This window comes from Rhea pennata, chromosome 20 (assembly GCF_028389875.1).
Source record: "Rhea pennata isolate bPtePen1 chromosome 20, bPtePen1.pri, whole genome shotgun sequence".
In the NCBI taxonomy this organism is placed as follows: domain Eukaryota; kingdom Metazoa; phylum Chordata; class Aves; order Rheiformes; family Rheidae; genus Rhea; species Rhea pennata.
The window spans coordinates 2211672-2236035 of record NC_084682.1 but is presented as its reverse complement, the minus strand read 5'-3'; the positions used below and the strand labels follow the sequence as shown (position 1 = coordinate 2236035).

At 40.1% G+C, this 24364-nt stretch overlaps 1 protein-coding gene across 15 annotated transcripts in view; it reads right to left on the bottom strand.

Moving 5' to 3' along the window:
* Positions 1–24364, bottom strand: part of ACACA (acetyl-CoA carboxylase alpha) — a 159514-nt gene that overhangs the window by 66070 nt on the left and 69080 nt on the right. For 13 of the 15 annotated variants that reach the window (XR_009960407.1, XM_062592431.1, XM_062592424.1 and 10 more), the window contains 12 exons: positions 19363–19386; positions 16566–16709; positions 15848–15944; positions 14397–14504; positions 11943–11999; positions 11583–11627; positions 8413–8454; positions 7591–7806; positions 6952–7107; positions 4519–4722; positions 1975–2130; positions 1007–1153 (listed from right to left, as the gene is read on the bottom strand). Coding sequence is in view for 14 of the 15 variants with exons in the window: in XM_062592431.1 (XP_062448415.1) it covers positions 1007–1153; positions 1975–2130; positions 4519–4722; positions 6952–7107; positions 7591–7806; positions 8413–8454; positions 11583–11627; positions 11943–11999; positions 14397–14504; positions 15848–15944; positions 16566–16709; positions 19363–19386 (1396 nt within the window). In the remaining variant the exon portion in view is untranslated. Of the gene's footprint in view, positions 1–1006; positions 1154–1974; positions 2131–4518; positions 4723–6951; positions 7108–7590; positions 7807–8412; positions 8455–11582; positions 11628–11942; positions 12000–14396; positions 14505–15847; positions 15945–16565; positions 16710–17660; positions 17761–19362; positions 19387–24364 lie in introns of those variants that run through there. The other 2 variants (XM_062592435.1, XM_062592438.1) reach the window with 2 other exon arrangements.

Below are 24364 nucleotides of genomic sequence, written 5' to 3'. Positions count from 1 at the left end.
ATATTTCTGCTATAGGCCCAGCAGAAGAGAGGAAAGCACTGCTCCCTCAGTCATTATTTACCAATTAGGTTCATTTTGGGGGGGGGGGAGAGGGGAAACACATTCAAAACCTTCTCCTGACAAGAGAGGTGCAATAAATAGTGATGGAAACCCCTGTTTCTTCGCATCACTATATTTAATGCTTTTGAAATCAGAAGCGAGCTTTTGCCAATCTTAGGTTATACATCTAGTAAAAGTGTCTGATAGTTTAATGATGCCAAGAAAAAAAATAAATTACACCACCGCTTAGAACTGTTCAAATTTAAATAACCGGGGGAAAAATATCTAGCTTGGACAAAAAAAATGAACACTCCTTGTACTCATTAGCTTTATTCTCTAGTCATTTCAACACTGCAATCTTTGGCTTGCTAATGGAATGACCCACCAGCACAGGCCCACCACAGCAGCACAGCCTCCTCCTGCACAGGCGAGGAGGAACTCCATTACCCCAACACTGCTACCAGCTTGTTTGTCTCCTGTAAATCGTTCACTAGGGGGGGATGTTGCACACACGTTGCCAGCACGCTACACAAACACGGCATCGCATGGTGAACATTTAAATGCAAAGCATAAAACTGGTTTTCCTTTTTTTTTTTTTTTTTTTAAAGCAAATGAAAACATTTCTATTTGTTCTTGTAAAACATTTTGTTCAAATATAAACCCCAGCTACCTGGAATAGCTGAATGAGCACTTTTTAATTACGAAGGAAAAAATAGCACAGGAACAGGTTTGAAATGGAATCATCATTTACTATGGAGGTTAAAATACCCATTGTATGGAAGGTATTAATTTTTAATGAAACAAAAATCTCATTTTCAAGAGAGAGATTTCATCTATGAAAGACTGAATGAATAGATTTTGTGGCTGGCTTGGTAAATTTTCATTACAATTGTCAAAGCTAGTCCAAGACACAATGTACTGTAGAGCATGGAAAAGAAAAGTAGTGCAAAAAGGAAGTGCAACTTGCCTCATTTCCTCCTGGCAGCCTATTCATGTGCACCAGCTGGCCCTGATCATCCAAGACCAGTTCAGTGTACGTTAGTATGTCTGATGGCAGAGGTGGCGTGGGCAGAAATGTGTGTTCATTCATAGAATCCCAGAGCTTAATCAAAGACTAGAGGATGAAAAGGTAAACTCTTGTTAAGAATATCATCTGCAAATATTTTTATTCAACTCATTGCAACTTAAAATTCAAGACTGAACACTTGCTCTGCACTCCCTCCTTCCCCCGACAATTTGGCTGATAATATTCAGTGGATACCACTTATATTGAGATTTAAGCCATGAAACACAATTTCACCTAAAGTAGCATTATTCAAATGACGTGATTCTGGATAGAATCCAGCAAATGAGATACAGAATCAATGCTGCAACTCTGAGTAACACACTTAATGATGTGGTGATACAGGTTTCTCCTGAAAGCATTAGGAGATTCTTAGTTTCTAATAAATCAGTCACTAGTGGGGAATGCTGTATACACTTTGGCAGTGTGCTACTCTCCAACTTAGCATACAGTGAAACTCAAAGCCATTCATTAAAGCACTGCCTCTATTTAAGGATTAGGACTTTTATCCCTCCATTTAAACAGGTCAGGAGCACAAAGAAGTTGTAGTGGAATCTTATCCTAGGTACCATCACCCTTGCATTGTCTAATCCTCTGGGAAAGTTAGATAACAGGGTGGGAGAAGGAAGACAGACAAGATGCTTTATGTTTCAACTTCTGTTTGATTTATTAGTGGAGCTACAGCAGTGGCATATTAGGAGTCCTATCTTTTTTCAAAGTAGACTCAGTCCATAGCCGCCTAGACCGTGGGAAACCAACTTAGTCACTTAGCCCACACAGTTCCCTGATGAGCAAGGATGGCAACTGATAGAAGTGCTTTTCTGGTACAGATTTTTAGAACAACCTAGGAGAACTTGAAAAAGAACACTTACCTGCCGAAACATCTCGGGAATGTCATAGACATATGATGTCCCTAAAGACTGTGCCTGGAATCTCTTGGACTGAAGTAGATCTTTGGTCACATAGGGGGTGTTGATCAGCATCCCATGAAGTGGTCCCTGTTTATCCCCATATGCTTGGAACATAATCTACAGTAGAAAACACAACCAATTACATTTTAATCCACTGATTCAATGGTCCTATCTCATTTATTTTTCTTCCAAAAATTAGGATGCTCTAGATTGATCAGGTTTGGTTTTGTTCTCTCCAAATATGATAATTCTTACATATTCTAAAACACCATACTTCATCATGCATTACTACCCTTTGGAGACAGTGCTGGACCATTACTGCAGAGATTCAAGTATCATTGACTTATTACCATATCACAGCAGAAAGCAAAGCTAACAGAGCCATATCTCCATAGAGAAAAGCCTGTGACTTAGATGACTTCACATTCACCAGTATTTCCCCTGACACTGTATCTATGCCGATTGATTGTGATAGCTGGGCGCAGTGAGGAGAACTCTATTATTTATGTAGTTGAACAGCACTGTATCTGTATCTCTACTGACTGATCATGGAAGCTAGGTCAAGACTTGCATATGTCATTTGGCTTGAAGTTTTGATATTATAAGTTTAAAAGATTTTCCCAGAGTAGCAACATGAATTATCAGCTGCCATGCTTCATGGCACTATATATTCCACTCGACCAGGACTCTGAAGGAAATCCATTTCAGCTAAGAAAGAAATGCAATGAGTACTGCTTAACTGGGACAACACTGAGCATATGCTGCTTAATAGGAACATGTATGACAGAAGCAACTTGATCAGACTGTTTATCAGAACAGTCATCACATCTAATGCTCTACAGCTCTTTTTTAATTGAAGGTGATTTAATTGAAGAATTCCATTAGAGAGAAAATTCAATAAATAATGCCTATTTTAGTTTTCAACATTCAAAATAATAGTTTGTGCTCTCTTCAGGCTTCACAAAGGTTGCTTTGTGAAATAGCTTCTTCAATGGGAGAAATACTTATCCACGATAACAAGCATTTATGACTATGCCTTTGTTAGGGACTCTTGCTACACTCAGGGCCCAAATCTCTTTAAATCTACAGAAAGCTTCTGATCAGCTCTATCAGAATGAGAGATGTCCACAACAAAGACAGTGGACCCACTCATTTTTGCAGAAACCGTGAAACAAGAGAGCAGGGTTATTCTCTTATGATCAATTTATGTTTCCATTCTTCAAAAAATCATAAAAGTACCTAGCAGCTGGTACACCAGTAATGCTTGAATTCTTTGAAAGAGGTCCCTAGGTTCAAAATAGTCCTCTGAAAACACAGGAAGTATACTCAGATATGAATCTGTCCTAGAAAACTGTCACAAGGGAGAAATCTGCAATTTCTTGCAAAACTTGAAGGTGTTAGTTTTAAGACAAAACTTAAAATTACTGTAGGAATTAACTTAAAAAATTCCAAACTTGTAGAATTTTTAGAGTTCATCTAATATGCTGAAAAAAATGGTAAAGTTCTTAAAAGCTGTAAACATAAAAGCACACTCTCCCAGCTTTAAAAAAAGAGAGTATAGTCTAGGTCTGACATGGATATGTCACCACCACCAGAGAGAATTTAAGAGGAAAAGTGACCTTCACAAGTGACTAACAAAGCTCAAGTGTTAAGCTCAGCCACTGAAGATTATTAAAATGTCCTTTTCTTTTCTCATCTCCACTCAAAGGCAGAAATGAAGTAAAACATACAGACATTATCTCTTCCAGGATCTCAAGTCTGGACTGACTGTACAGTCAGGCAGCTTGCTGGGAAAATTTAAATGAGAAGAGGGGAGAAGGGGTGACTCAGCACTTTGTATTTGACATTTACACTGTCCGAGTGATTTATTCTGTCGCTACTAGTCCAAGGCAGAGAGATTATTACAGAGATGTAAACATTTCTATATTTAAATATATTTCATTCATCTGAGGGCCTATGTATTTTAGCATGTGTAGGTATTTGAATTAACCACAACACACCTATGCCAAGAAAAGCACAAATACCAGAACAGCCACAACCGTTACAAAAGAGTCTACTGTATTTAACAAAAATGACCTAAAAGCACTTTAGAATTTTTATAGCATCCTACACAAGTAATGCCCTATACCTCTAGAATTTAAAGGAAGAGTTCACAGATTTTCTTTATCTATTCAGGGACATATATAATTCTATTATGACCTAGAGAATATGCATCAACAGCAATTATTTTCTACTAGCTTTTAGAGTACTCCACTGTAGAAGAAAACAGATGCTGTACAAGTAACTCAAGGTATACGCAAAACAATTTGAAGACACACGCTTTTTAAAAAAATCGTTTACATGTTTTGCATACCTATGTGCCCACTAGATATTTTTACAACAATTTGTTCCTCTTTATATGGTGAAATTGAATAGCAATTTTATATTACCTGAAAACATGGCAAATCACAGAAAAGCTTAAGCAAGTATAAAGTGCCTCACTAAAAATTTTGCATAGAGCCATACCTGTCCTGTTCTTGAGTCTGTCACTTCTTTGTACAGACTAATGTCCAAATAATAGCCAGATTCATTGGTCAAGAAGAGACGAATGGGAATCGCTTTTCCAGTTGGCGTCAAACGAATGTTGATTTTCAGTTCAGCTTGGAGGACACGGAGTTTCCACAGGCGACTCCCGTAGCGCATCACCATGCTTCGCACAGATTCTTCAATCTTAAAATATGTGAAAAGAAATGCCCTCACCCTTCTGGCCTGGGCACGTTCACCACGGGCTCTCTCCTCCATCCCACTGCAGCACGGTGCTGCCCACAGGTCCACCCCACTGTACAAGGCAAACCACAGGGATGGAGAGGGAGCAAAGTGCCAAGTGGCAGCGCGTGCCCAGCGGCACTATCTGACTGTGGCCAACCCTGACAAGTTTGGAAAAAGGCACCAACTGACTCAAAATCAGGAGACTGCCAAGGTAAGCGGACAGTACCGGATTCATGTCTCTACCTCACAGCCCGTCTCATCCCAGCCAAGCACAGCGTGCTCGCTGCTTCCCCCCCTTCATACACGTTTCTTCCTGCAAGTATAGCTCACAGCTAAGAATTACAAAATGTAGGAAAGTGAAATCCTTGACAAACAGTTATGTAGCACTTATAATAATCATGTTTCACTGCACATACACTACAATGCTTTAAATCAACAAAGCAATTACCACTTGGAGCTTGGTCCGCTACCATTCTATTAAACTTATAATATACTACTGTTGGCAAATAGAGCATATTAAAAGAAGGCAATTTGTAGGCTGTTTTTAACATTCTTTCAAACAAAAAAATTATCTTCTCCACAGCTGTTTAGCGAAAAGTCATGGTATGCATTTGAAGGCAGCTTAATTTCCAATGGCTGCATATCCCAGCTTGGATATGGTGGGATCTAAACGTTTTGGATAGACTGAGAAGGGATTTATTAAGTGATCTAAACTACCATTTTTTAATCATGACTTTAAAAGTCAGCAAGCAGGAGACACTTCTTTTGATAACCAATTCATCTGTTTAAAAACTTTCAGCTGTTTTCATAAAGATCAGCTCTCATCTTTCCGTAACCATGAACAGAATATTGATTTCCAAGAAAATACTGCCTTTAGAGTTTATTTTGGACTTTGTCATTCCTCTGCTAACCAGAAACATGCTTTATGTCTAAAAACTTTCATTTAAGCATCTACAAAGCTTACTGTTCATTTATTTACAACGCCGATCTCTTTGTTACAGAAGTCCGGATATTATCCAGACACAATGTGAGACAAATTGTGAACTTAAAAAGAATTTGAAAAATCAACTACTAAAACATAAATGTCTCATTTTTCGTTTTGTGATGTAAAAGCACAAAAAACCCTAACATTTTAAGCTATGTCCTTATTAAAAATATCTACCTTAAATATGCTGGAAGAATAAATTTAGTTTCAAATAAAAACAGACTTTGATAAAGTGTCCATTAGTCTAAACAGAGGAAGTGAAGAGTATTGCTTGCAGGACAGTGCAATTCCAATAAAAATACGAGCCACAGTAGTTCTGAGATCTTACGCTTAGTACTTACTTATAGATTGGAAGAAGAAATAAAGCTTTCTTGCTTCTTCAACTCCCAAACAGGTGCCTAATGTAAAACAAGCTAACTGTTTACCTTACTTAGCTAAAATAAAATCTATTCTTTCTAGTTTTGAAGGGAAATTGGTTTAGCAGTTTATTGGGCACTGTAACCTTTAGTTAGACTTCCACTAGTTACGTGACTGCACTTTCTTTACATTTTCAGCAGAAAAATATGATGTCCAAATATTTTAAGCTTAACTTCAATCACTTAAACACTGGAGTAAATGTGACTGATGTAAATTAAATTCTAGAAAGTTAAAAATGTGTTTTCATGATTCAGAATTTATTTATAATCTATAGTTCAATTTTTATATTCAAGTATCTAATTTTAGCCATCCCATCTAAAAAGGGGGAAATTTTTTTCTCCTCCTTAACAGATTATAGGTTAACCCATAGCATTATTCTGTTTTTTTCTGGTAATAACATTCCCTACTAGAGCTTTCTAGAGACAAAAGCATATTGAATATGACTTACACTGACAATGAGAAACCCAAATCCCTCAAGAAGTCACTGAACAGACAATAATGAATCTCTCAGTACTTGCCTAATTCTCTACTAAAAAGAAAAATATCCAGTAATTAGAATAACTAACTTGACTATCATGTTATCCCTTCTCATACTGGCCACCGATTGCCTGCACTTTCTGCCATAAAATGGCTAGTTGAAACTGCATGCCATTCACCAAATGGTATTAAAGTGCACACAGTCAAGAGCTGCGTTTAAATAGCTTAAGAAAATAAACAGACAACAACTCCATTCTGGTAAGTAAAGCCCCAGAATAACAAACAGCTTGGAGCTGGGGAACAGAGCATACCTTAGATGGGTCCATGATGACAGTAGGCACAAAGTTTAAGAAGATGTGATTGCAGTCAGTGCGCACGTTGGTGTTATTAAAAGCCACCTCCAATTCATCCATGGCTTCCAAAAGCAATCGCTCTCCCTCATTTTGCAGATACTCAAAGGAGGCTTCCTGCCAGAGATTGTCAACAAACAATTTACTTTCTACTCAAAAAACACAACTCAAGAATACAGTGCTTGAAAAGCTGCAGGAGGACTTGATTAAGAAAATAGGTTACATTAGTTTCAGCTTGATGCGCGACCCTACTGCAGACCTATTGAAACTCCTACTGCCTGGATTCACACACCTGGCTGACTTGTGTCCTCATTTATGTCAGCATATATCTGAACCTGGACAGTGCAAACCATTACTGCAGTAGTGCAGGAGCAACACAGAGAAACAATGACTCAGAAAACAAGGATTCCCGACTATCTACTTTGGCTACAGAAAAATCTCCCTGAAAGCATAGGAATATAAGGTCTTTGAAATAGACTTCTACAAAGGCAACATAGCAAAGAGAGGACAAGCATCTGTAGTTTTTAATATATGTAGAATGACTTGCAGCATTTCATATGCTACCCTGGGAACAGAGCTTGCATGGATGACAGAACTCACCTTGGTAACCAGGTCTGAATGCCTTATAATTGCCCTCACGAAGAACCTGTAGTCTGTCACTTCTGTTCCTACTTCAACTTTAGCTGCTCCCAGGTAGAGATGCATTTTATGATTGGCACATGGAATGGCAGTGAGATCAAAGTTTCGCATCCGGTTCAATTCTAGCTGAAAAGCCAGAGCCGGCTCCAGATGACGGTAGATCCGATCTTCCTCAAACTGGAAACACCCAGTACAGCACAAGGAGAAAAGAGTGAAAAAGAAGAGGATGAGTTAAAGAAGCTGGAACACAGATGATGAGGAGAACTAGACAATAGTCATTATGAAATTTCATATATAACTAAAATGCTAAAAATGCAGATCAGTTCACCCAAGTTTTGGGGGTTTTTGTTTGTCTGAAATCTGATGCACCAGCATCATTAGTACTAAGATTTGTCTTGAAATTTTTGAAATATTGAGAGTAGAACACAGATTACAAGTTCCTAAGCTCACTCCCTCAAAATATCCTCTTTTTCACAAGAGCCCAGAAAGTCTGATATCAAACTCAGGTTCCAACCTCTCCATGCTTTACTGTGGCTAAAATCTACAAGAACAGAAGCTTCAAGTTAGGCTTGTTCTTGCATATTTTTTAATCCAAATCTAGCAAAGACTCATAATTCCAATTGGCATCAACTGAGTGTATGGTGAACAGACCTAGACAAGGAGAAAATTCTGTGCTGTGCAGCATTTATGTAGCTTCCTCCCTCTTAGATTGACACGGAACAACTATGCAAAAAAAGGATAAAGCCAATATTTAGAGAAAAATCTTAATAATATACTATTTACCTTATCCCTGGCACGGAACGTGAAAAATTTTGGAAATTCCCTCTGTTTGAAAATAAAAACAATTATGTTAGTCCTCTAGAAGTAAGCCACTTGATCTACCCCAAGAGTGCTCACAGGCCAGATCTGGAGTGGCACTGCAGCGAGAGGATAAAAGTTGTTACAAGCTACTTTCAAGTTACCCTCAACAAGGCAGCAGGGGTAGCTTAAACCTGCCTTCCCTGTTAACACAGTAACTGCCACTTGATTGGCTTTTGATTATTATTTTCCACTACCAACAGACAGTAAAATTGAACTGTCCAGACATGACAGTGGGAAACCTCTTCTAGTTCTATTATGATTATTGGGGAAATGTTCAGGAGTCTTACAGTGAGATTAATGCTCTGCTATGTAAGGTGAGATACACAAAATGATGCTCTATAGCTCTCTTCATATTATTACTGCTAGAAATACTCTCTTCACAAGGAAATAATGAGTTCTAACAGGAAACTTCATCCTTGTTTATGAAATAGTACTCTACAAAAATTTACAAAATATATTTACTACGTTTACTGGGTGGAGGAACTTTTGCGAAAGCTTTGCACCAACATGAGAACAGTGGCCATTTATGCTAAAGGTGACATCAGAGAGCAAAGTCAATCAGCCAGAATCACTTTATTAGGAAAAGAAAGGAGATATTTGACCCGGTGTCACTGAATTTCTGAGTGAGAGTCATATTTTCAGTATCAATGAAAAACAGGCTGCCCTAGCTTGATCCAGTGCAACACCACTGCATGATGACAAAGTACAAAGCTCCACTAAGCAATACAACTTTTAAGGGCAGAAGTAACTAATGGATCGCCTTCGCTATCTCCTATAGAGAACAACCCCCAGAATTTCACCTGAAGACTCTGTCAGACGAAGTAACCTGTGTTTGACTGGAATATCTCTTCCAGACTAGCCACTGGTACAGGAAACCCCATCACTGAAAATCCACATGATGGTGAAATTTAGATGACCCCGTAAGTATCAGTAGTACGCTAAGAAAATAACACACAGAAGACTCTTCCATGTTTCCTCACTTTTCTTCCAAATCCCTCCTACCTGTCCTCCTCTGCATGCTGCCAGTTTCTAACACCATACACGATCATTCTATCACTAACGTAATTGCTTTTGAGGCATTTGACTAGTGTTGTGGGCAAATATAATAATTAGATGTGCACACATACAAAAATTCTCAGTACTTTGGTACCAAAAACCAAAAGAGTGCTCCATTTCCTAGGCAGAAGAATTATACCCCTGCTGTGTTCTAATCAACCAACCATCATCAAGACAATCAAAATAATTTGCCTAAATTAGCCAATCAAGACACCCTGCAAATCGCAGAATGTGAAAAGCTACAACAGAAATCATCATAGTTGATTATTATACTAATAATCACGTTAAAAACCTAATGAGATGAGGAAATTGGAAGCTTGCTGAAGCAACTCTCTATTACCTCAACATGCTGGGAACTAATTATATAGACTGTAATTAAAACAAAAACAAACCCAAGCCCAGGCCCTGGCTAAGTTAATAGTGGGTCCAGTAATAAACTGAATAGAATAGGAGATAGTAATAAAGACTGACACTCACAAAAGATCCCAGAGGTATTCTACAAACTTTCCAAACCAATGACAAACCACAGTGCATCCTCTGGCTTAGAAACAGCAAGATCTTAACAACAGATGGCAGGAAACGGCAGCTCAGGGCAAACGCAAGCCTGATTTTGGGGGTAACAGCACATTCAGGAGAACTAGACTGACCAACCTTGCAAGCACAGAAGACTATTCTGAAGGCTTACAGTAACTCCAAACCTCCATGATCTACCACCTTACTCATGCCACAGCACGGGGTTACATTCTCCCTAACAGCACCCAGGGGACTGGGGTCTCTAGCGAAGGCCTCTCATCCAGAGATCGAGTTCTACACTGCTCGGCTCGCAGCCCTCAAGTAGCGTTCGGTCAGATACGGAGGCTGCCTCTGGAGCATGTATCCCCACGTCTGCAACAGGGATCCACAGAGCTCCAGCTCCTAACAGCTTGTGCAAGGACAGCAGAGACAGGCATCTGACTGGGTAGCTCCACGTGAGCATGGGGGACAGCGTGTAGGGCTCATTCAGAACCAGTGACTGACAAATTCAAAAGGACGGAACAGATCTACTGTTTTCTTCTGTGCATTTGGTCAATGAGAGCTATTCTGCGCTCTCTTCAGTTTCCCTATCCAGAAACCCAGCTGGGAACTTCTTGGCCTTTATTAGTAAATTAATATCCATTAATAAATTGTAAAATAGACTATTTTTGAAGAGTACAATACAACTCAAAAGTGCATAATTCACATTGCATTAATGTCTCATAGTAGCAACAGTTGTGAATTTTCAGACTGGCGAATGACACTGCCCAAGAACCACTCCATAAGGGCAGACGCTCTCTCTGCCCTACCACGGCCAGTGATTCCCAAGAGGTGCTATCCACATTTTTGCTGATTTATAAAGTAATTTTTCTTTAGTAGAACTTGCCTAAACTTATTTCTTGAACACAGGGCTAATTTTTTGCACTTTCACAATTCTTAAAAGCTTCCAGAGTTGTGAAGTAGATAGACAATGAATAAAAATCTGGTTTATGCCTTCCACTGTCTTCTTGAAAGCAGTGCCAAACTAGCCCTCAGTAGGGAAAGGAGTAATTCTTAGCAGTAAGAGCTCCAAATGTTTTCTGCATCCCTAAATCATTATTTGAAATCTAGCAGATCTTTTCAATTGCTTCTTTGAGTTATTCTAAAATCAGTAAGAAGGCCTAAAGAAACCACTACACCACGCAAGAAATGTAAATGTAATTGTACAATTACATTTTAGAATACAAAAACAACACAGAAACAATCAAGATTTTATCACTACATCAGAGTCATGAAGTCAGTCTGGTAACTAGGGACTCTTTAGCACAGGACCTGCCCCACTATTGAATTTAAAGACCCACTCCTGAATTTAAAGTTAGATGTTTGTTTGAATACTTCACTTGATCCTGATACCAATGTTGGGATTAAAAACCTCACTTAAAATCAAATGTTAATCAAGCTTAGTTATGAGAAGCCCAAGAGTCACTTACATGCCTCCTGGCCTGGGGGCAACAACGTCACAGTTCTAGAACCTTTTTACTTACATGAAATCTCTGATCGACCTCATAGTTGACCTGTTTCCTGAAGTCCTTACAAAGGAAACACACGAACACAGAGAGGAGAGAAAAAAAAAAAAAAGCAGAAAAAAGCTAGCAATTAGGATGAAAATCAAAAATTAATTAATTCAAGAAAACAAGAGCTGTCAAGATTGTTGATAATTGTAAATTAATTTTCTTATGCAAATCCATTAAAACAACCTCAAATTTTAGAGAATAAAAGCAGTGAAAAGAGAACTAAATATAGTTAATACAGTATTTAACTTGGAAAAAAAACACAACAAATGTCAGTGCTATTTTTATCTAGAAACCAAACAGTTCTAATCAATATGAGAGATATCAAAATACCTTTTGTGCTACAAGAAAAGTCAGCCTCCGAATCCCATGTTCAATCAGGACCGATTTCTGTAAAAATGAAAGGATGGAACCAAGATATTGGGATTAACAGAAAAGGAACATATCAAAAGCAGTTGCAAGTCCTCTATGATCTGGAAAAGATCTTCCTGCAAGGTCCGTTTCAGTCTACTCATAGCTAATATTTCTCATCTGATGTTTGTCTAGTAGCACACATGAACAAATACATTAAATCTGTAGAGATTTAGTAATCTCTACAGAGATTAAGAGAAAAGTAATCAAATCACAAGGACACAGTATTCCAGTTGAGCCATGCTAATAAGTAAAGCAGAAGAGTTATTCAAAAGTCTTGCAGGATATATTCTTGTTCACCTGCCCCAGTAAGCTGGTCTCTTTTTGTTGTTGTCGTTACTGCAAAGACTACTTTCCAAAAGGAGGGCAAGGCAAGCATGGTACGCGCATGGCACACGATCCTTTTAAAGGAACGGACACATGGAAGTATGGAGCACATACTTGGTCTAGGCGCAAACAGCGCACAGACAACTGAAAAACAAAGGACAGATGTGTCAATACTGCAGAAGTGACAGGTTTTATTTTATTTTTTGAACTGATCAGAGTGTTCATTCTGGTTGCTAAAAAACAAAATCAAATTCAATAAAGTCACATTAGAAATGAGTGCTGCCATGAATATTTACCATGCCTTTGCTTTTCTGAAAAGTATTAAAATATGGTAACTTTGCTCCTGTTTCTAAAACTTTTATCCTCTCTCCTCCTTTTTCCAATTTGAAAGACAGACAAACAGACACACACACACACACACACAGAGAGAGAGAGAGAGAGAGAGAGAGAGAGAGAGAGAGAGAGAGAGAGAGAGAAAATGGACTAGAAACAAGAACCGTAGCTAAGACTGGGAACAAAACCACTCCTTTCGGCTTGGACTGAAATGTTTTAGGAAGGTTAAGCCCTTTGAAAATAAGCATCAGTGACTATATTCATAGCAAGAGGAAGAAAATAACTTTAATAATGCCACGATTTAAAAAGCAAAAATTGTTATTGCTTTTAAAATTCCACAAGTGGCAGACAATAACAGCATAGCAACAGGATTCTGATTACATCGTAATAATGTGGGTCTCACAGCAAGTCCACAGCTATTACAGAGCGATTAGCCATCAGCACCTGGAGAAACTCCATTTACACTGACTGCCTCAATCTCCTCCACAAGTCATTTACAAGTATATGATCCTAATTTCTATTAAAAACACCACACACAACATGCTGGGACAAGAAGATTATTTGGACAATTTGGATCAACCTATCTGATAGTTTAATGTGTTTTGGAATTTTTTTTCTATTTCTTTCCTTTTTTTCCTTCCCATAAAACGCCTGGAGCATGATCAAGCAGATGAAAAGCAAAACTAGTTTTAATTTTATATTTGATTATATTCTTTGCTTAAAGAGACAGGAAGCTGCTGAAGCGGAGTGGATACCAGTCCCCTTTCAGCACGTCTCATCTCTGCAGAAAGCATTGCCACCTCCCAAACTGGGAAGCAAAGTTATGAACTCCTTTCTCAACCCTTCCTTAATCATTGCAGGCACTATGGATGCTGCAGGGTTTCAGTGCCTGAGGGCTACTCCTAGCCACAAGCCGGGGGGGGGGGGGGGGGGGGGGGGGGGGGGTTCTGCATACCACTCAGAGAAGCAGAGGGAGGCAGACACTGGAGGGTAGAGCGGACACAAGGGGGCTAGTCCAACACGTGGGGGGTTTTCTAGAAAAGTGACCACAGGACTAACACTTGGTACACTAAGGTGAATCCCCTACTTATGAAGGGGCAACAAAACGCACAAGTCTTTTCCACCTTCGACCAGAAATACCACACTAGATGGATGCTCCAGTATGCCAGTAAAAAGGGAACAAGTTTGAATTGCATTAAGACTGTTACGATTCACAGACAGAAGCCATTTTAATGCCTCTTTGCAGGTCTCTTACTTATATATTATAACAGAGATAGTAACAATTTAGTGACTCTATTCACATTACTATTAAGGAGTGGAATACAGCACATTCTTTCAGAGCATCTGTGAATAGATACTGAAGATTCACCCGACACATATAAAACTTTAAGGGTCGTTCACCCTATCAAAAATTAAAGGGAAAGAGTCCTGAGCTGATGGATTAGACTACACCACTAGGTACTGCAAAGAGAAACAACAAGAGCTCACTGTTACTCATTGCCCACCCTGGAGGCTTCAGAAAGGTGCAGTTACATCCGATCAAAGAAGCGATAAGGTTCTAGATGGAATAAATTAAGGCTGTGTTTCATTTGTTTTGGAGGGAAAAAAAAAAAAAAAAAAAAGTCTGAGGAATACCCAGACTTTTCTCAAAGCAGACAGAACTATCCCACAAAAATACACAGTTCCAGAGAGACAAAGCAAAGCTAAACAACTTACCTTGCTTTGCGTGAATTCTCTGAACATGGCTGCTAGCCCATCATCATCAACGTCACTGTCAGTTTTAATAGCAACATTAAGGATGTGAATGGGCTCCTCACGAGCAGTCTGCAATTTAAAGAAAACATTCCCTATAAATAGATTGTTAACACCATAACATGTATGTATTCTCAAGAGGTCCCCTGAGTACATCTCTAAAATACATGTCCCCTAGGAGAGAAATGACCTCAGTAGCACCTGCTGTAAACAAAGCAAAATTATGAAGGAAATCCTTGACCAAGCAGCCTCACAAACTCATAATTTCACACACAAAAAAAGAGTTAATGTGCACAAACAGCAAACAGGCACTTCATTCTGACAATCTGTTTCTGATGATCACATCTGACTTGGTTAACTTAAGATAAGATTTCGGGCACAAAAAGAATGCAGAGACTTATCCTCTTTTCATGGGATGCAGTACAGATGGGACAAAAGAGGACTTTGCCGTCAAGAAGCGTAATGAAATGAAGCAGACAAAGAATAGGAGCAACACAACAAGTGTTTTCACATCTGCAACAAAATGACATAATTTAGAAGCATTAACTATGTAAAAACTCTGAGAAATGACAAAGCATTTAGGAATTTGCAGTTAACTCTGATAAACTGAGTGTAAACAGGAAATTAGCCTTGGTGAGGTCTGGAGTGAGGTAAAGAGAGGGATCAGAAGACATTAAGGCTGATGGTAATATTCTGGAACAAGACTACAGTACTTAAACACATCAAGATTAATGGATCAGTCTAAAACAAAGCCCTATTCTGAAGCCACACTACATTCAAACAGAGCTCCTAGCGCCTGAGAAGCAGGACAGAGCAAAGGAGCAGCTACCGTCTCTACAGGCAGCAGCTCTTCTATTTCTAAGCACTATAAACAAGCTGTTTCCTCTGCACCTGCTATCTGTGTCACTATAAAAAGTGTAGGGGTTCCTCTCACCTCTACCTCCTAAATGCAGTTCTAAGAGGCAGAAGAGAGGGAAGAATCAGCATGTAAGTTGACAAGGAAGGATGTAAGACAGAAAATTTGGCAAGTGAAGGCTGTTAAAGACGTAGTGCAATAGCCCTATTCACAGAGAAGGCCTAGAAACAAAATCATTGGTCCAAACTCTCAGTTACACTGCTGTGGATCCAGAAATGTGTACTGACATTAGAAGTTACAATACAAACTTACAGAGAGAGTAAACACCTAACCATAGTTTTTGAATATGGAAATGGTCACCTACTTTGAGTCATCTGCTGCAGAACAAACAAATCATATAAATACATACATAAAGCTCTTAACTCCTGTACCCAGCACTCGAAGCAGTGAAAAGTATCTAGCCTGCAGTTATTGCGGCATTTTGTATGCCTTCCATCTTCAACTTGAGAGCAACCTCAAGAGAGAAACAAAAACATAAAGAGAAAAAAATTTACTATACCTTTTCTTCATCATACAAGGAAGCATGACCAGCTTCAGGGAAGGTTGGGCTCTGGGGAGGAGAGTCACAGAAGCAACTCATCACTTCATCAAAGATTCTGAAATACACCAGAGAAGTATTAATCATAAATACGCTGCTGCTAAACACCAAAACCAAACAGCACTAAAATCCACAAAATACCTTGCTAATGGGGGGAGAGGAGAACAAGACTCCTTCCTTCTTGCAGGACTGTAACTCAAAAGACAGGGAGGCAATACCTCCTCTACTCTCCAATCCCAGGCAGAACCTGGATCTTCCAACACAAGTCAGAGACCTGATAGTTACAGGCCCTTATGATTGCTCTGGGCTCTGCTGTCTTTTGCCTACACCTAGAAGGTTGCAAGCATAAAGAATACATCCTTCCATATATATAAGCGTATGCAAGAATATCAGAAGGAATCAGCATATTTGCAAATGATCTCCAAAGCAGCAGAAATTCAAGATGCTGATCCTTTAGGCTGTGAGCAAACTGCTCTTACAGCATTTTGAAACTTCCAGTTATCTCAAGAACGGAAGGGACACAAACAACCCTTCACCTGAAACCCCAGAAACTTAGCAGACAAGCTCAGGAACACTTTAGACCTGATTCTAGACAAAGGCAAAGACTTCATCCAGTTCCATGTGGGCCCATCGAGGAAGTTGACAATGCAAATGATCATAGTCGCTCTTCCCCACATACCTGACAAAATCTTCGAACGTGCGGAAGGAGACCATTCCACCCATCCGCTGGCATGGTGGAGTGAACGAATTGTCTAGCAGTACATCACTCACGCTAGCTACATGGACCATTCCATAGTGATTGAGATTGGAAGAGAAGGACATTCTAAATGGCAATTCAGTAAGATCACAGTTAGAAAGACAAAGGAGAAACAAATAAAATCACTGGAAAAAGATATGTACGAGCATATATATGACCATTTGAAGTGTGACTGTTTATCCATTTTAACTGTTGCATGATCTATTAGACTCTTCAGCATGCCAGACATGATGTGCTGTCTTCTCCAAAGCCATTGCAATGCTGGCATGTGTGTCTGATATCATTAATATCCTTACCTGGATGTCCTCCCCACGTTCAGGAACAGTCATATGGTTAAAAAACGTTACTACCCTTTAAAAAATATTTCTTAAGACATCTGAGATGACAGGTAAATTATGACTATGCACAGCTGAAAGCACTGTTCCTCCTGTATGTATGTTTTGCTTTACAGATGAATACTGAGATAAATAATTGTACTAAGTTTGGGCACCTAAAGATTTACTAAACCTTTACAAATTAAGTTAAAATGTTTTGAGCCATATTCTCTTACTGTTTCTGCATTTTTTTCTGGTCATATTATAACTTACATCCCTCAAATACATAGGGGGATACAGTGACCTCTCAACAATTCTATGTGGTTTTCTACAAGCTTACACTAGGATTGATATCCTAACTAAAGTCCTATTACAGTGCCTTCCACTTTAACTGCTGACCAAATTAACATGCTTTTTTCATCTATTCAACCTAGATTTTGAAAACATTACAAACCTCCCCCCAACCTTTTTTACTTTTGTCAGTTTTGATTGCTAAAAGGTAGCAGTTGCTACATGTAAGCAGTTGGCCACAGAACACATTTATCTTAAGGCAAAAGACTAAGGAAACAGAGCAGAGCTCCAGATCCACTGTTCTCCAGGTAAGACCTCTTACTATGGTTATAGTCATGCCTATATGCCTGCTACTGAAGCAGTGAGATACAGCACAGTAAACATATCACTCAAAGGACCAATTCCTTACCTAAGTGAGAAGGACTGGAACAGATTTAAACAGAGGAAGGCACAATGTAAGAGACTTCTATTTAAAGAAGGAGCACATTCACTTTAGAGGTCAGCTTTCTTTCCTGTGAGAGGGCAAGATCCTGAATATATTAAAGTATCACTAACTTCTCATATACTTCAGTTGCCACAGTAGCATATACTGGCTGTGAAATAATTTGTGCTGTTTTGAGGGGTTTGGATTTTTCTTTTCCCCAAAGATCCACAATGCTACAGTGAAGACTAGCAGAGGAAGTTTCTCTCCCACTGAACAAAGGACATACAACTACGTAGGCCTCCCTTCCCTAGCCACCAGAATCAGGGAATAATCCTAACCTCCAAACTGCAGACTAATTTTAATCTGCTGAGGGTCCTATTTCAAATGCTCCCTGCAACACAGTGAGACTTTCAAGCTTGCCCTAAGAGACGGAAATGACTAGCTGGCACACAGCAGCACTCGGTGACGCAGGAACAGTTTACTGTCACTTGCTTCATTGCCCCATGGGTTTAGGAAGACACTGGCAAAGTTTCTGTCCTCCCCAAATGGTAACACAACAGGAGGCAGAAGGCAATGGGAAAGAACCAGGGCAATGACTCAGCACAGCACATGCTTAATTTGCATCTTGCAAAGACAAACAGATGCTCAACTGCTTTACTGGCTCAGGCCCCAGCTGCATAGCGGGCAAATTAAGGGCCCGATAATGCTGTATATGGCACGCTGGTAAGCTACCCAGAATCAGGACCAGCACCAAACTGTGGATTGCTGACACTGCTTCTTACTGGCTTTTCTAAGATTTCTTTCTTTTCACATACAGAAAAATAGTTTTATATGGCTTTAAGTACACTACTAACAAGTCTAAAATATCATCAGTTTGATCAATAGCTCTCTTCATGTTTGAAGTCACTCTAGGTTTCTGCAATTTATCTCTGATTAAGAGCCATGAGACTTTCAGGCCCATATTTACTATTTTTCCCTAAGGAGGTTTGTAAGCAGTAATAAATAATAGGTGTTCACATTTTGAAAGAGCAAAAAATTTTCAGGACATGTCTTGGTGTACATTTCTTACAACTAATACAAAAAATACCACAGAACAATAACTAAACAAAAAGACAGCAGACATTTTTCATGTATTACTATAAACAAGAAATACTTTCAAACTGAGACAAGGGAGGAAAAATTAGCATCTGAAACACAACAAAACATGCTGTCAGCTGTTTGAGATGTAGATGCATCTATGGGGTGAGGGAGGTAAGACAGCCTCAACAAATTCTGAGCGAGTTGCAGGAAGCCGAGCAGCCCCAGGTATGCTCTTGTCCAGAATCCAACGCCTGCGATGCCACTGTGACGCCCTATCGAGAGTCAGCAGCTGGGAATCGAGCTCCAAAAAAGAGACCCCCAAGAAGCAGCATTCTGCTAAAGTTCACTGTGTATCATACAACAGATGAACTAAGGCACCTGGCAAATTTAATTTTAAAGCTTGCCACATGCAAAGCTGCTTTTAAAAAGTAAAGAAAAGCTGAAAACATGTTTTAGACAAAAGCAGAAAGGGGAGGGGGGAAAGAGTTATGGTTGAGAGCTTCCCAAATAAAGATAAGGGTACTAAAACAAAACATGTTAAAACAGTAAGTATTAGGCTACTTCTTTCTAGTCTTTCTTTTCAAATTTTAAAAGATGACAAGTACCATACCTGTTTAGCGTGGGGATGTTCCCTCTGTAATCAAACAACCACAGTTAGTTACAGATTGGTTAGTGAAAGCCATAATAAAGAACTATCATCATGCTGATACACAGATCAGCAACAACTTTACAATTTAATGAACAAAATCTGTTAACCATCAAGAAAGAGGCAGAATTCAATTCCATTGACCCTGAGAAGGCACCCACCACCTGACTTTGCTTGCCATTGCTGCCATGGGAATAAGCACAGATCATGCATGTAACATGCAAACAATATCCCAGGAACACACATTGTATTTGCAAAGTACCCTGCATTTCCACAGCATCTCTTATTATATCACCTTCAAGCCCTTTGCAGACATCAAGCAAGCTTCACAAGCAAGACCAGACACAGAAGTCTGCACCCACTGTCAGAAAGACAAACTACAGCACAGATGCAAAAAGTGAACACATACACAGGAAAACTGCATCTGGTCCAGCAAAGGAAACCAAACCCTCATTGCCAAACCTCTACTTTAAGCAGCAGCTCACACTGGCTCCCAAAACAGTGCAGAAATAAAGCAAACAAGCACTTAAACACTGTAGAATACTCTGGATTTTCAGCATTCAAGACCCTGAGCACCAAAAAAACCAAGCAGAGCTTGAGGCTAACTTCAGGAAAGTTTTACAAATCCTTTTTAACATCAATCCAAAATTCAGTTTTGCATGCAGACCAGGGCGTAATGGCACATAGAAGGCAGAGAGGAGGGTCAAGGGCACATTTGCACACTAACATAGGAACAGAAAGGTCTAGCCCATGCTAGCTACATTCATTAAAGCACAAGGTGGCACACTCCTCCAATGAGATGTAGGAATTTCTGTGATCTGACATTCTGAAAGATTAAACTGAAACAAAAAATACATGCACACAAGACACTTGTATAAACAGATTAGCAAATGAGAAAAAATTGAAAGCAAAGTTTCAGGGAGCTTGTAACTGGACAGTCCCCCTCCCCTTCCCTTCGGCAACCTGCAGGAGGTCAAGCCACAGACTTCCTTAACATCCTTAACCATAGGCAAGACCCAGAGTTACTGGGTGGGTGTTTAGTGACTAGTGTATTTGCATGGTCACAGTGCTACATACACTGACTGTATGGGTCCTGCTTGGAGTGGTTTTGTCATAGGAGAGGCATATTCCCTGCAAGTTTGAGTTAGATGCATTATTGGTAGAGGTATGAAAAGTTCTCAGGATCTCTTCAAGCCATATAAGAAGCTGCCCAAATCAGACTACAAATACATCTGTTCAACAGTAAAGATTTAATTTCACCAATGGGAAGAGACACTGTGCTGCAAAGCCTGTCGTAAGGACTGAACGAGACACAAGGTTGCAGGGAGCTGACACATATTCTTTAGCTTGGCAAATAGTGAGAAAGCTGCACGTGATCTGCTTCAGTTAGAAAAAAACTGTCTGAAGAGGACCAGCTGTTCCTGCACCAAGTTCACTTATTCTGTAGTGGTTGCTGAATAGCTTCAAAAAACAAATAGAGAGAGAACCGCAGCATGAGATATCACCTATTCTGTCTCAAAAGGAGTTTCCTGCTGCCTTGCTCCAGTAATTGCTTCCAAGCCACTCAGTGTGGCACTGAAGAGGTCATGGTGAGAACCTCAGCCAGCAAAACAGAAGAAAAACAGAAGACTCCGTGACTGGTGATTGCGGAAAAGAATGGAGCAAGAACAGTCTCCACGTTGCACATTATAGGGCTGGCTCTGTATCTACAGGCACGAGAGCTGGGGAGGAGTTGTGCACACCAGGAATTGGATTGTTGCCTGTCACTGAAATGCAGTAAGAGGGAAAGTTTTGATGCTTTCAGCACAACCAGACCTTGCAAAAAGGCAATACAACCCACTCACTGAGCAGCATCTCTAGAGTTTCCAGAGACTGCAGCAGGTCTAACACGTAAAACACCAGTTACAAACTGGCTTGCTCTGCTTTCTGGCAATGTTTGCGAAAGAAGCAGCCGAATAAATTCACAGCTAACTGTGCACGCACTGACAGCAATCTCAACAGCCAGCTCGGTATAGCTGATCCCAGGTTCAGAAACAACTTCACCACATCAGCTCTAGTCCTTCTCCCTATCTCTTTCTTTTCTTTTTTTTTTTTTTTTTTTTTAAGATCCATTCTTCTTCCTAACCAGGGAAAAGAATCTCACTAGGGATCATTCTGTACCTAAGCAGGCAGTGCAGCATGCTCTAAGCATTACAACTACACCTCCTTCTGCTCAAGCAAACAAAAACCTCCTTAGCCCCTTTCAACACCTCCTAGTTGAATCTGAATTTGCTTTCCTTCCCCTCCTCCTCCTTTTTTAAGCAACAGAACTCCCCTATGAAAATGATGGCAATGCATGCAAAGCACTACTGGTTATATCAAGCTGTGATTGAGTGCCAGCACAGGGCAAAGCTTTTGAAATCAGGCAACAAAGCGGAATCAGCAGAGGTCGGCTGAATAACCCACTTGTAGTTATTAACAGCAGTACCACAGGAGAAAGAGCAATTCCACTGGCTGTGACCAGTGGCATTCCTCTTATGTTTCTTCATTTCTGCAGAAGAATCTAAACAGAAGGCTGTGAAACATGCCTCAAACCATACATTTTGATTGGGTTTTTCCTCTCCCTCTTTTTTTCCTTATTCTTCTGCTCCCCCTGCGATTTAGCCAAGCTGAATCTGCTACTGAAGTCCAATTTGCATAAAATTATCGTTGTTCCATTCAGTTTGCTGCCCCTTCAACAGCCCCTTCTTTGCTCTGTTGGAAGATTCTGCCCTTTCTGAAACAGGCAAGCCAAGGGAGCTGCAGCACATTACTGCTGCCTGCTGTCTAATTAACATCAAACCCTCAGCACGAAACTGCAGGGATTTACAGGTGTCCTGGAATTGTTTTCCCCTCCTCCCTCCTGATATCAGTGAGTCTCCCGCAACACGGAGGGGACCTCAGGCTACCTAATGATACAGTACAAGTTCTGCACTCAAGTCTCAGGGCTTACACGGTTAAAGTCCAAAGCAGCACAGCCGATTCGGTACCAGGAATACAATAACTGATGCAAGAGGCCTTTTCAGCAGCTACTTAAGTCTACAGAAAATGCTTCCATTTTGTTAGACATTCAAACCTTAGGAATATATCATTATAAAATGATGAAGCAGCCTAGCAGGAAGGAACTGATATAAAGGTATCTATAAACCCTGACTGAAGTGAAAGCAAGTTTTGGGTTCTGATTTTTCCATAAAAAGAACTCTCAGAAAGCAGCACTAGGTAATTTGGTTTTCAGCCTTAAAAATGTTTTTGACCTCTAAGCAAAGAGGCTGACAAAAAAGAACCACCACCAAAATACTCCATAGATGATAAAACATCAGGAGACAGCAAAGGAGGAATCATGCATCACTCTCAAGCCTTGACATCAGCAACATCAAATTCCAGCTGAGGTGCCAACACAGATCTACAACCACAGAAAGAGGAGATATCAGGTGAAAAGAACACACACAAGATAACTAAGACGTTTAGACTGAGTCCCATGGAAATACAAAGCAACTAATGACTAGACTTAAATTCCACTCTCAGAAGCACCAAGAGCAGCAGGAATGCAGTCTCAAGACTGAATTCAACCTAGGCACATCTGAGACATTTGCCCACATGTTCACGTTTCCTGAGTCACATGCGCTTCCAACTCTAAATGCAACTAGCGTTAATTAGTGCTTGAAAACTAGTTTATCATATTTCAAAAGCAAGACTTGCTTTATAACTATGCCGATTATCAGAAGTTCTCTTAAAGTCTTTTGTGGCTTGGAGAATATCCAGAAGGAAGAGGGAAGCTGCAGTGCTAAAACATTCCTTCGCCCTTACCTCCCAGTCATACCTCCTAGTTTGAGATTCTTGAGGATGTCTCAAGGCTGAGTGTCAGGTAGGGGTAGCATGTAGGATAACAGGAAGGCATGGACTCAAAGTACAGATGGATTGGGAAGGCAGGGGTAAGGCATTAGAAAGTAAGCAAAATGAGAGGCTGGGTTATGCTACAATTTCCTTTGTAGCTCAGCATCCTCAGGATGGATATCTGAGGCAAAAAACTCTTATCACTGCCATACCTCAAAATAAAGATATTTCCAGTATCTAACTCACCCTTGTCAGCAATTCTCTCAGCATCTGACAGCAGCTTGTTTTGTGGGAGCAAGTCTACCACTGAGTTCTTCCCTCCTCATTCTCCAGCACAGCTGTTACCAGGAAAGGAGAGACCAAGAGAGCAGCTAAACAGCCTAGCTGTGGCGATGTCACGAGTTGGAAAAAATTGAATACTTTAGTAGGAACACTGCCTCAGCATGATTCTGCAGCAGGCTCCAAAAACAGGCTGCAGCAATGTCCAAGTTCAATTTAAACCTTACAGCTTCGGACCTAAGAATGGTTGTCCAAGCGAACAAGAGGAGATGAGAAATTACTAGAAAGAACTTCTTTCGAAAAAGCACTATAATTCCGTCCCCTTCAGTGTGTCCCCTAGACACAATGTTTCTTTGAACAGAAGATTTTTAAGGTAAGAGGCAAGCAATGTTTCTTGTGCTGAGCACCTAAGAAAGGCCTTTCAGTGGCTTTCACCTGGCCCGCCATCCTCACAAAGGAAGCTGAACTCTCTAGATACCAGCCAATAACCAGCTTCCCATCTCAGCAGGGCAGTCTGAACATGAGGGAAGCAAAGAACATCTCAAAACAGGGCTCATTTCTTTCTCTTTCTTTTCCCACTAGGACTCTAGATGACAGAAAGAGGCAGGTTATCCAAACGCAAGGCGCTCTGCACACACACATTTGTCTGCAGTACCCTGCTGCAGAACATAGCGATCAGCATCCCCTAGATACGCTTGTATCACTTCCTCCAGATCGGATTACTGCAATGCCCTCTACTTGGAGAGGGCTTGGAGACTTCATTTACTGCAAAAGGCAGCAGATGGTTACACTGCATTCCTCATCTGGTTTCCACCGAGCAGTAAGGAGTGCTGGT